The 14,480-nt window shown below is 37.1% G+C and overlaps 2 protein-coding genes across 2 annotated transcripts in view; one reads left to right on the forward strand and one right to left on the reverse strand.

The window, feature by feature from the left end:
• Positions 1–14,480, forward strand: part of LOC117336762 (cysteine--tRNA ligase, cytoplasmic-like) — a 217,028-nt gene that overhangs the window by 185,582 nt on the left and 16,966 nt on the right. Inside the window, exons 4-5 of the mRNA XM_033897396.1 lie at positions 12,743–12,831; positions 13,600–13,696. Coding sequence (XP_033753287.1) covers positions 12,743–12,831; positions 13,600–13,696 — 186 coding nt within the window. The remainder of the gene's footprint in view (positions 1–12,742; positions 12,832–13,599; positions 13,697–14,480) is intronic.
• LOC117336764 (DC-STAMP domain-containing protein 2-like) lies at positions 1,060–4,201 on the reverse strand. Its single transcript, XM_033897398.1, has one exon. It carries the CDS (start codon positions 4,006–4,008, stop codon positions 2,893–2,895), a length of 1,116 nt encoding a protein of 371 aa, XP_033753289.1. The 5' UTR covers positions 4,009–4,201; the 3' UTR covers positions 1,060–2,892.

Below are 14,480 nucleotides of genomic sequence, written 5' to 3' on the forward strand. Positions count from 1 at the left end.
GGGGGGGGGGGGGGGTTATGCTAGTGTGTATGATAGGGGACAGGTTGGATCTTGAGGGATATGTTAAAAAGTTAGTGTGTTCAAAGGTGTGGGGATGGTTTGATTTTAAAGTTCAAGGGTGTGGCTGTTGTTCTAGGTGATATGATAATGATTTTACAATGTTTTCCTATTTGCTACTCAATCCTGGTATTGTCCTGTATTTTCAGTAGAGAATATGTAATTTAATGGTAGGCTTGTTTAATAGGAGTTATAAAATCCACACAAACTCAGTCATGTAGGGTCATTGAAGGAGAGTAAATGAATATGATAATGGCTGAAATGAATGTGAAGGTGTGATACCTCGTCTCTCTAGCATTTGTGGTGTTAAGAAGGTTGGAGTTACCTCCCTTGTAAAACATAACAATTTGGGGACAAGCACTATATATATACCAATTTATTATGACTGAGTATACTCTTTACATGATTTCATTACAGATTTATGTAAAAAATTAATTAACATACAACAATCTTTAAAATTGAAATATTTGTAACACATTACAATATTTAAATTAGAAATATTTGTAACCTAGAATATTCTAATTAGAAACATTTGTAGCACATTATAAATTAGAAACATTTGTAACATACTGCAATATTTGAATTAGAAATAATTGTAACACATGTACAATATTTGAATTAGAAACATTTGTAACATACATTACTTTGTACTACAATATTAGAATTAAAATATTTGTAACACATTACATTATTTCACTTAGAAACATTTGTAACATACTACAATATTTAAATTAGAAACATTTGTAACACATTACAATAATTAAATAAGAAACATTTGTAATGCTCTACAATAATTAAATAAGAAACATTTGTAACATACATTACTTTGTACTACAATATTTAGATTAGAAACATTTGTAACACATTACAATAATTAAATAAGAAACATTTGTAACATACTACAATATTTAAATTAGAAACATTTGTAACACATTACAATAATTGAATAAGAAACATTTGTAACACATTACAATAATTAAATAAGAAACATTTGTAGCCCATAACAATATTTAGGTTAGAACCATTTGTTAAGACATTACAATATTTAAATAAGAAACATTCATAACACACTACAATTTTTAATTAGAAACATTTGTAATATTAGTAGTAGTTGTGAGAATCATGACAATATGATAGTTACCTCCCCTTGATCAATCATGTTATAGTCCTAAAGCAGTTAACTCCCTTTACATACATTTGTTCATATATTACATTGTACTTAATTGTATACTTGCCAATTCTCCCTATTTTGGAAGAAGATTTTATGATATATATGAATTCAATTATAGGTAAAACATTTTCATTAATCATAATTTCAAAAATCCAGGTACAATGTACATGTAATACAATAGGATATTTTATTTAAATATGTTACACATCTTTATACAAAACTAGCTTGGTTAAAATACCTAGTCATTAATTGGCTTATGAGACACAAACAAGTCATACAGCAATAAAGCATCATCATCAATTATGTTAAAAAATATGTACTATATAAAAGTGAATGCCTTACCCTGATCGCTAAAAATACATACTGTGCAAGATTGATTCGCAAAACATCACAATTCATTTAAAAGTTGAATATCAGACTTCATATTTGTATTTAAATTTTACGTTGATACGTTTGTCAAATGTTTTTGAACTGTCCTTTTTTGATAATTTTAATTCAGAACACATGCCATCTCCCTTGGTGGATGTTTTTATAGAAAACATTTTAGTATTATGACTGTCCATGGTTTGTACCATGTTGATATCATTACCCAGCATAATGGTGTTTTTTACTAATTACCAAAAAATAATCATCACTTTATTACATATATATATAGATATCTATAGAGTATTTTATATAACTGTAACAACACTTGTGTAATGATACGTCAAACTTGTTCTAAATACATGTCCTGTACCTGTACTGACATCGACTCTGGTAGTCAGACAGTACTGACATCCTCACTGGTACAGACAATGTCCTGTACCTGTACTGACATCCTCACTGGTACAGACAGTGCTCTGTACCTGTACTGACATCCTCACTGGTACAGACAGTGCTCTGTACCTGTACTGACATCCTCACTGGTACAGACAGTGTCCTGTACCTGTACTGACATCCTCACTGGTACAGACAGTGTCCTGTACCTGTACTGACATCCTCACTGGTACAGACAGTGTCCTGTACCTGTACTGACATCCTCACTGGTACAGACAGTGTCCTGTACCTGTACTGACATCCTCACCGGTACAGACAGTGTCCTGTACCTGTACTGACATCCTCACCGGTACAGACAGTGTCCTGTACCTGTACTGACATCCTCACCGGTACAGACAGTGTCCTGTACCTGTACTGACATCCTCACCGGTACAGACAATGTCCTGTACCTGTACTGACATCCTCACTGGTACAGACAGTGTCCTGTACCTGTACTGACATCCTCACCGGTACAGACAGTGTCCTGTACCTGTACTGACATCCTCACCGGTACAGACAGTGTCCTGTACCTGTACTGACATCGTCACCGGTACAGACAGTGTCCTGTACCTGTACTGACATCCTCACTGGTACAGACAGTGTCCTGTACCTGTACTGACATCCTCACTGGTACAGACAATGTCCTGTACCTGTACTGACATCCTCACTGATACAGACAGTAGTTCAGGAAATGTTTACCAATATTTATATAATGTACTTTATTTTACTGATAGCAAAACGATAATACATATTTTATATAATGAATAAGAGTAAAATGCCACATCATTATGTTAACTAATCTGCTGTGTCCCCCACAGTGTCTAACTCTCACACATCAACATAATCTGACAAATTTTAATGATGCCAATTTAAAAGTTGTATTTCTTTTTACAAACTTGACAGATTTCATTCATTTCCCTGAAACATGGTGTGCAGTAGACAGAATCACATCCCTTAGTCTGGCAAATGTGGAATTTTAACAAACCATCACTCTCCCTGTCACAATTCAAACAGATAGTTTTTGCTGGTTGACAATCACACATACTGGCCATGAATGGACAGGTGTAATAAAACCAGGATCCCAAGGTCATCCTCTCGGAAACATCCTTCTCTTTCCTCCGTGAAGTCAGGAGATGGGCAATCCAACCCACCAGTGTTCTTCTTTTAATGCGTATCTTGGAGTGAAGATATTGTATTCTGTCGAACTCGACCTCCGGATAGAAATGTGCTGCCACTTTTCTTCTGATGCGTAAACCGTACGCCTGCATGAACATCATTGCAAATGCCATCAGGTATAAGAAAACAACAAGGTAGATTGTCCTTGTGTCAGGTTCATGTGGGTTTGGTAAACAATATGTCATGTTAAAGTCAATGTTATAGTCGTAGTCAATGGCAACAGCCGACGCCAGTTGGCGTAGAATTACCGCCATGATGCTGCTGCCTTCGACATTCAGCATGATGACACCTGTACCGGACACATTGACGTTAATGTTCCCGTAGGTCTCAATGAGGACCAGAAGGTAATAGAGAGCGTAGTCAATGGCGATAATAATTGTGGATATCAGAAGACTCCGTCCTATCATGACTGCTCCTTTCTGACATGTTTTTAACTCCAACGGAGCCATCAGAATGGAGTTGGTTACAATGTATTTGTGTTTCTCTCTTTGTTTTAGAGGAAGGATATGTTCCTTCCCTGAATTCTTGCGTTTCGCATCATATCTTGCGAACTCTTTAGTGATGTAGATGTTGTCGTATGCTTCCTTTGCTCTCCATTTACTTAGATACAAAAACGACCGGAGAAGTAGTAAGATAAGTGAACATGCCAGCACTTGTCCGATGATCTTAGCGTAATAGAGTACAACAGTCGTCTTTGATAAAATGTCTGCCTTTACGTTATTGATGATCTGTTCACTAGTCTGGGACGAATTGATATCACCGCTGATGTCAAAGGTGGTATTCAGGCCAAACACAAAGAAATTGGTCATTTTGTCAAGAAGACTTTTAATCTCTTGAACAGAATCATTTGCTAGGTTTGCAAAGGTATCCAAAATACCACAAACAGGTCCTGCAATGTTGATTGCGCCACATAGTCCACTTATGTCCAGTACCACGCAAACGTTTTCAAGGATTCCTCGCCTGCAAATAAAAATACAAAGTCATTCTTCTTACCATAGAAGTTCTAACAACTCTAGTCAGTCATAAGTTTGTGTAGAGTTACATACATTGACTAATTAGATTGTGTGTTAATTTAATTCAATTTAATTATATTTCTAACAGCCCATAAACACTTAACAGGTTTTTTTTAAATGAAACAAACAAAATATATATAAAAAAATATGTTGGTACACATGTATACATACTGTGAAAGGATAAAGGTGGGTATATATATAGTTATTATCTTGTGGTAAAGACTGACGGCTTTCAGATAGTTCATAATTTTGTATATATTTGAATACAAGTTATAGACATATACTGACTATATAAACTCCATCTCTAGTAGGTTTTAGATGTGTTTACCAGTTAACGACCCCTAATATGTAATACACTAAAGGAAAGTGTGTTTACAGGGGAAACTCCAAAACATATTTGTAAGGACTATAACCAAATACGAGAAGCTTATTTACATAAAGCCATCTAAAACATACCTGGAACGATTGACATATCCCTCAATGCATTCATGAGCATTTATTTCAGTTTTACATGCTTGTTCTATCTCCGACTGAAGAACCTGCATCAGTTTTTCACTCTTTGGCAACATCATGTTTCTATTCCTTGGCAGCAATATTTGTTTGATTGAAAGTTGATCAGTTGCAGCACGTTTTCTTCGTTTTCCAAATCCGAGTGACTTGCCTAGGTCTTTAAAACCATTAACGATGTCATCTGTTGGGTCAATAGAGTTGAAGTAGTCCTCACAGGCAGTCTTCGCTGAGTTAATACCAGATACACACTTAGTGTGGGCTCCATTGATAGCTGTCTTACATTCCTGACAATGAAACACATCGGTCAAATAGGTACAGAAATGAGGCTTACATTGTTGACAATGAAACACAGCCGTCAAATAGGTACAGAAATGAGGCTTACATTGTTGACAATGAAACACAGCCGTCAAATAGGTACAGAAATGAGGCTTACGATCTGACAATGAAACACATCGGTCAAATAGATACAGAAATGAGGCTTACATTCCTGACAATGAAACATGGGTCAAATAGGTACAGAAATGAGGCTTGTACTTCTGTTAAATAGACAAAGACATAGGCATTCCAAATAAAGAGATAAATTGGGCTTAAAGCATATATGTACATTAGTATCATCGGCAGTAATTATCATTTTAATTCCTTGTAAGTTGATAGTTAAACAAACAAAAAATTCTTTTAATTTTTTGCTTTAAAATTGATTTTTATTAATTTAGGTAAATGGATTGTGTTTTTTTATGCTGTCATCAATACTATATGAGTATACTTACCAAAGAGAGCTCTTTCAGTTTATCAAATGCCTTTTGCGCTGCATCCTGGAACTGTTGAATGGTATCAATGACTGGCTGTATCACTACCAAGAGAGATTCTGCTAGTGCCTTCACTTCTGTGAACGATTCATTGATCCTTTGTGCAATCTTGATCAGGGGTTCCACCAACTGATGCTTCAGAGCTTTGGACTGGTTGTAGATCAGTTCTGATGTACAGGCCATACTATCAGAAACTTCCTCAGCATTCGATGAAATATTTATTATGGGTCCAGTCAAAAGAATCGCAAAAATGAATGCTAGAATGGCTGTCCGACCTCGGCCTGTCACTAGTGTTGGAAGCATGAGGAGAACGAGACAGCGGAATGTTGCTGACAAAGCAAGGAAGATGGAAAAGACCAATGTTACACCGAGAGTTATCCAGGCCGCTATGTCAAGGTCATAATTGAAGCTGAATGCTAGAAGGACAAACACTATCCCACCAGATATAAGGCCACCAAGAATACCTAGAAAGACTGTCTTCAAAGGGTTCTTGGCTGAACAGTCTGCTATACAGCCATACAAACGCCCTTTAAAGTCAAATGGAGGTCTCTTCTCTTTCACTTTCTTTGGTTTCTTTTCTTTCACTTTCTTTGGTTTCTTTTCTTTCACTTTCTTTTCCTTTGTTTTTTTCGGTTTTCGTAACTACTTCTGGATCATTGATGAGTACATTGGTGTCTTTGTCCGTTTCCATGTGTACATCCGATATAGGGACAACAACAGTGTCCTCGAAGTCAGGAGCTTGGTGGCCAGTAAGGGGGATAGGAATTGGTGCACTTATAATTGGACGACTTGGGTCATCAATAGGGATTGGTGCACTGATAACCGGTCGACTTGGGTCATCAATAGGGATTGGCGCACTTATGATAGGTTTGTTAGGGTCCTGAACAGGTGGAGATTGTGTTTCTATTATAGGTTCAGCGATCAAAGGCTCAGGGAGTTTAGGTTTGACAGTAGGAGGCTGAGCAATAGGTTGATCTTGTCCAATAGGCCTTAGCAGTACTGGATACTTATCATCAATAGGCTCGAGAAGAATAGGCTCACTTATTGTGGGATGGGAACCTGGTTGGACAGCAGCAGGAGGAAATGGAACTGGTGAGGATGGTGGAGGGACACTTACAGCAGGCATGGAAGGTTGTGGAGGATAGTTGTCGTGGTTACCAATAGGCTGTAGAGGCAGAGGATAGTTGTCATGGTTACCAATAGGCTGTAGAGGCGGAGGATAGTTGTCATGGTTACCAACGTGCTGTAGAGGCGGAGGATAGTTGTCATGGTTACCAACGGGCTGTAGAGGTACAGGGTAATTATCAGATATAGGCTCTTGGAGAACAGGGTTGCTAATAACTATTTTTGTGTGATCAGGAGAAGGTGGTTTGTGTTGAATAGGGGGAGGGGGTTTGTGTTGAATAGGGGAAGGGGGTTCTGGAAAAGGAATGTCCCCTGGTTGCTCCACCATTTCCACCTTGGGAGGAACTGGTAACTCTGGTGATGTTGGTTTTGTAGACAAAACAATAGGTAAGGCTTCCACTGGTGTTGAAGTCGAATCAATCAATGTAGGTGAAGATATCAAAGGTTTGGGTTTTGAGATCAAAGGCTTGGATGAGGTTATCTGTGGTTTGGGTGAGGTTATCTGTGGTTTAGATGAGGTTATCTGTGGTTTGGATGTGGCTATCTTTGGTTTGGGTGCTGAAATCAACGGTTTTGGTGCCGATATCAGTGGTTTGGGTGCTGAAATCAACGGTTTTGGTGCCGATATCAGTGGTTTGGGTTTTGAGATTAAAGGTTTTGGTGCCGAGATCACTGGCTTAGGTTTTGTTATTTTGGGTTTTGTATCAGAAATGTCTAGGTTATATGATGAATCTATTAGTTTTGGGGAGGAGATAAGTGGTTTAGGAGACATGTCTGTGTGATCTGGGTTCTGGTTGCCGATGGTTTCTGGTTCCTCTTCTATAGTTTTTTTTATCATCAACTGCCGATTTATTTCAGCCTTTAGAGCAGTCATGTCTATTTTCTCTATTGTACCCTCCTCAGATTCAGAAGCAGGACTGGGCTCGATTTTGATGGTTGACCTTGCCTCTACATTGACCATTTGATCATTACTCACTGCTTCCTTCATCTTTCGAATTTCATCTCGGACTTTTTGGCTTGGAAGAGCCGCTGGATTGTCGGGAAGCAGCATGAGACGTCCTGCTATATCCGACTTTACAGTCAGCTTCTCAACCTTTTCAACATAAGATGCAGGAAATATTCCAAAGTCCCCAGTGTTAGTGTTAAACCCCATAAACCAGCCATTTCCCACGTCCTTCACTTTGTCTATCCAGTCATTGATGCGAAGCCCCATGTAACTGTAGGCTTCTTCATCAGGTATATAAGCATATAGGGCCCTGTACTGCGCCATAGCTGTGGAACAGAAAAGATATCATATAGGGCCCTGTACTGCGCTATAGCTGTGGAACAGAAAAAATATCATATAGATGATGTACTGCGCCATAGCTGTGGAACAGAAAAAGTATCTTATACTTTAGGTCCCTGTTCTGCACCATAGCTGTGGAACAGAAAAGATATCATATAGGGCCCTGTACTGCGCCATAGCTGTGGAACAGAAAAGATATCATATAGGGCCCTGTACTGCGCCATAGCTGTAAAACAGAAAAAAATAGCATATAGAGGATGTACTGCGCCATTATTAAGCTGTGGAACAGAAAAATATCATATAGGGGGCTGTACTGCGCCATAGCTGTGGAACAGAAAAAGTATCTTATACTTTAGGTCCCTGTTCTGCGCCATAGCTGTGGAACAGAAAAAAATACATCATATAGGGCCCTGTACTGTGCCATAGCTGTGGAACAGAAAAGATATCATATAGGGGCTGTACTGCGCCATAGCTGTGGAACAGAAAAAAAATATCATATAGAGGATGTACTGCGCCATTATTAAGCTGTGGAACAGAAAAAATATCATATAGGGGGCTGTACTGCGCCATAGCTGTGGAACAGAAAAAATATCATATAGGGGGCTGTACTGTGCCATAGCTGTGGAACAGAAAAAGTATCTTATACTTTAGGTCCCTGTTCTGCGCCATAGCTGTGGAACTGAGAGAAAAAATCATACAGGGCCCTGTACTAAGAAACATCAGCTGTGGAACAGAAAATGTATTTCTATCTATAGCTATCTGTCAGACATCTGATTACTGATTTGAATCTCAATTCCACTCATGTCCATGATAACATTACCTGATCATATCTATAATAATATACCCTGATCATATCTATAATAACATACCCTGACCATATCTATAATAACATACCCTGACCATATCTATAATAACATACCCTGATCATATCTATAATAACATACCCTGATCATATCTATAATAACATACCCTGATCATATCTATAATAACATACCCTGACCATATCTATAATAACATACCCTGATCATATCTATAATAACATACCCTGATCATATCCATAATAACATACCCTGATCATATCTATAATAACATACCCTGATCATATCTATAATAACATACCCTGACCATATCTATAATAACATACCCTGATCATATCTATAATAACATACCCTGACCATATCTATAATAACATACCCTGATCATATCTATAATAACATACCCTGACCATATCTATAATATACCCTGATCATATCTATAATAACATACCCTGATCATATCTATAATATACCCTGATCATATCTATAATAACATACCCTGACCATATCTATAATATACCCTGATCATATCTATAATAACATACCCTGACCATATCTATAATAACATACCCCGATCATATCTATAATAACATACCCTGATCATATCTATAATAACATACCCTGATCATATCCATAACATACCCTGATCATATCCATAACATACCCTGATCATATCCATAACATACCCTGATCATATCCATAACATACCCTGATCATATCTATAATAACATACCCTGATCATATCTATAATAACATACCCTGATCATATCTATAACATACCCTGATCATATCTATAACATACCCTGATCATATCTATAACATACCCTGATCATATCTATAATAACATACCCTGATCATATCTATAATAACATACCCTGATCATATCTATAACATACCCTCATCATATCTATAATAACATACCCTCATCATATCTATAATAACATACCCTGATCATATCTATAATAACATACCCTGATCATATCTATAATAACATACCCTGATCATATCTATAACATACCTCATCATATCTATAATAACATACCCTCATCATATCTATAATAACATACCCTCATCATATCCATAACATACCCTCATCATATCTATAATAACATACCCTGATCATATCCATATCTTTCTGAATATACAGACAGTTTTCCCTATGATAAATGATGAAATACTATATAATAGTTAATGTTCATTTCATTATGACTTTTTATTTAAATCATGATGTATACAAATGTCTAGGCTCCCCAGGGCAAAGTCAATGTCTCAACAGATCTTAAAAGATTATTAAACAGTTCATACAACTAAACCAACAATGAAATAAGGAATGTTTACTTGATTACCTGATTGATGTTATGACTGTAGAGATAAACACTACCTCAGACCAGGTAGATTACCTGATTGATGTTAGGACTGTAACAGATAAACACTACCTCAGACCAGGTAGATTACCTGATTGATGTTAGGACTGTAGAGATAAACACTACCTCAGACCAGGTAGATTACCTGATTGATGTTAGGACTGTAACAGATAAACACTACCTCAGACCAGGTAGATTACCTGATTGATGTTAGGACTGTAACAGGATAAACACTACCTCAGACCAGGTAGATTACCTGATTGATGTTAGGACTGTAACAGATAAACACTACCTCAGACCAGGTAGATTACCTGATTGATGTTAGGACTGTAACAGGATAAACACTACCTCAGACCAGGTAGATTACCTGATTGATGTTAGGACTGTAACAGATAAACACTACCTCAGACCAGGTAGATTACCTGATTGATGTTAGGACTGTAACAGATAAACACTACCTCAGACCAGGTAGATTACCTGATTGATGTTAGGACTGTAACAGATAAACACTACCTCAGACCAGGTAGATTACCTGATTGATGTTAGGACTGTAACAGATAAACACTACCTCAGACCAGGTAGATTACCTGATTGATGTTAGGACTGTAGAGGATAAACACTACCTCAGACCAGGTAGATTACCTGATTGATGTTAGGACTGTAACAGATAAACACTACCTCAGACCAGGTAGATTACCTGATTGATGTTAGGACTGTAACAGATAAACACTACCTCAGACCAGGTAGATTACCTGATTGATGTTAGGACTGTAACAGGTAAACACTACCTCAGACCAGGTAGATTACCTGATTGATGTTAGGACTGTAACAGGTAAACACTACCTCAGACCAGGTAGATTACCTGATTGATGTTAGGACTGTAACAGATAAACACTACCTCAGACCAGGTAGATTACCTGATTGATGTTAGGACTGTAACAGGTAAACACTACCTCAGACCAGGTGTTGTCTAAAGCTTTTCTCCAGTGCAAGGTATTCCTGGGTAGTCTGTGTTCTGATGTCTCCGATGTCCGTGTGGAGATCTGTGGAGTGTACACAGTATTCCTGGGTATTCTGTACTCTGATATCTCCAACGTTCATATAGAGATCTTTGGAGTGTACACAGGTTTTCCTGGGTATTCTGTATTCTGATGTCTCCGATGTCCGTGTGGAGATCTGTGGAGTGTACACAGTATTCCTGGGTATTCTGTGTTCTGATGTCTCTGATGTCCGTGTAGAGATCTGTGGAGTATACACAGTATTCCTGGGTAGTCTGTACTCCGATATCTCCAAAGTTCATGTAGAGATCTTTGGAGTGTACACAGGTATTCCTGGGTAGTCTGTGTTGTGTCTCCGATGTCTGTGTGGAGATCTGTGGAGTATACACAGGTTTTCCTGGGTTGTCTGTACTCCGATATCTCCAAGGTTCGTGTGGAGATCTGTGGAGTGTATACAGGTATTCCTGGGTAGTCTGTGTTCTGTGTCTCCGATGTTCGTGTGGAGATCTGTGGAGTATACACAGGAAATCCTGACCAAGGTTTCCTACTGTGACACATGTCTTCCTCCTGTATTTTCCTGTTTGTCAACTATTGTGATCTAAGAGCAAATGGTGATTTTAATTGCTCGAGTACTATAACCACCCGATCTGTACCTCGTTATTGTTTAACTGTTGGTACAGCTAAGTACTGTACAGTATATATTTGCTGATTATTACACAAAGGCATAAATTGACTATTGTATTTCTGAATGAAAGTAATAATCAAGTTTCCTGACTTGTAGGTTGTGTGTATAATGTCTCTTTTCTTTCTGTGCATACATGAAGTGGTTCCATACTTTGTACCGGAGATGAACGCAACTTTGACCAGCTTCATTATTTTGTGTCATATAATCATTATGATTAAAAAAAGCTCTGACCAATCAAGAGTTGATATAGAAAATTTACAAAGTTCATATAAAACTAGCAGTAGTTATCAGTTTAATGAACTGACTTTTCAATAATATCCTATGTTAGGGGAAGACCATTACTGATGCAGTTTTCAGAATAAGAATGACATGGGACTCAATATATATACATGTATATACTATCATTTTCTGAATGCTAGCCAATGTGAATTAGTTTTTAAATTTTTTTTTTTTTTTCCTCATTTCAATATACTTTATTTCTGCTTACTAAAAGTTATCCTTTTATCAAATGCTCATTGATGAATTGGCAGTACACCACAATAAATATAAAACAATATAATTAAAATTTAATTTCAGTGCAATAATAATGTATCCCCATCTTTTCAGCGTAAAAATCACTCAAATAAAAAATAACTTTTGAAACATGTTTTGAAACAGAGTTATTGCCCCTTACTACACTTCATTCTTTATAAATTAGGTATAACAATTAAATCAACCCCAAACTAGCTCTGAGATAAATAATCCACCATTATAGGTTCTGTCATTTTCAAAGTTTTGTTTTCTGTTCGTTACAGGTGTTCGTGCCCCAGAATGGCCGCCGTGTCTTGTAGTACAGCATTCTCAAAGTTTTGTTTTCTGTTCGTTACAGGTGTTCGTGCCCCAGAATGGCTGCCGTGTCTTGTGGTACAGCATTCTCAAAGTTTTGTTTTCTGTTCGTTACAGGAGGTGTTTGTGCCCCAGAATGGCCGCCGTGTCTTGTGGTACAGCTGTGGTCCTACCGTGTATGATGCCTCCCATATGGGTCATGCCAGGTATGTACATGTTATACGTACTTCATCATATCAGAAAATAAGGGTGCTGTCTAATTTACATCAACCAATAGATTTAACCACCAATCAAAATCATTGTTATAATCCAAGGAAAGCCAAGAACAATAACCACCAATCAAAATCATTGTTATAATCCAAGTAAAGCCAAGAACAATAACCACCAATCAAAATCATTGTTATGTTAATCCAAGGAAAGCCAAGAACAATAACCACCAATCAAAATCATTGTTATATTAATCCAAGTAAAGCCAAGAACAATAACCACCAATCAAAAATCCAAGGAAAGCCAAGAACAATAACCACCAATCAAAATCATTGTTATGTTAATCCAAGGAAAGCCAAGAACAATAACCACCAATCAAAATCATTGTTATATTAATCCAAGGAAAGCCAAGAACAATAACCACCAATCAAAATCATTGTTATAATCCAAGGAAAGCCAAGAACAATAATTACCCAGGCAGACATGATGATTTCCAGATAAATGTTAAAATTAATTTCCTTTATGCATCTCTATTGTCTTTATGTTTTTGCTATAAATACAATGAGCTAGTCTGTTGATTTAACTTTACATATGTAACAGGGCAATAGAACAGCAGTTTGTGGCAAATTACATAGTAACCAAATATCTCCTCCTACATAGCATGTACATGTACGTACAACATTGTATCTCAAATTCTTGAAAGATTTGATGGTTCAATAATTGATTTAAAACTGAAGAAAATTTAATCTTATAATCCCGCCTTGTAGGTCGTACATTTCCTTCGACATCCTGCGGCGGGTGATGCAGGACTACTTTAACTACGATGTTTTGTACTGTATGAACATCACTGATGTCGACGACAAGGTAAGGGACTCCATTCCTAATCACCCAGTCACCCTAAATATATAGCCCCTACCCACCCTAACATGTCTGTATCACACCCCAACTAGAGTACATGTATAACCATGTAGATTACAAGGTTCCACTACAAACGTCGGTCGTGATCACCAGCGCATGACTTTCCGACTTTCGAAAGATGGGTAATTCGTACTAGACTGTTAAAATAACACAGAATTTCAGCCAAGGGGGCTGCTAAATAGGTTCGTTATAGACAAAATTTTGCTATGTGAAATTCGCAATATAATTATAGAATTACATAGAAGTAAGAGGGAGAATTGCCGGGGAATCAGAATCAGTTCGCAATATCCATAAAATCGCTATAAGCGTGTTCGTACTAAACTTGTTTTACTGTATCATTACCTCTACTGTATATAACTCCACCTATATACATGTATATAAATTAAAGCGACTATTACCTTAGGTTTTACTCTCAGGAAACCGAAAGTTCAGCCTACATATAATATCAAATATACCCATAATACACGATACACATATCTACCATCCATTTCGCTATTTTTGTACATATTTTCGGGGTTAAAACATTGTTCACTTGTAAACATGATCATGCTCAATTCATTGTGAAGAAAGTCAAATTGGTCATATGGTTCATCATGTAACTAGGTCATTTACATCCGTAGAAAAAGAAAATGTGGTTTTTTATCACAACTACTCTGTTTACATTTTTTTTTTATTTTTTAGATATCAACCAAGAATTGTTGCACTTACTTGCAGTCACTTTTAATTTTAG

The sequence above is a fragment of the Pecten maximus genome, chromosome 10 (genome assembly GCF_902652985.1).
Source record: "Pecten maximus chromosome 10, xPecMax1.1, whole genome shotgun sequence".
In the NCBI taxonomy this organism is placed as follows: Eukaryota; Metazoa; Mollusca; class Bivalvia; order Pectinida; family Pectinidae; genus Pecten; species Pecten maximus.

Excerpts from the sequence above, each read along its gene's own strand:
- LOC117336764 (XM_033897398.1), bottom strand. The coding sequence starts at position 4,008 with ATGACCAATTTCTTTGTGTTTGGCCTGAATACCACCTTTGACATCAGC.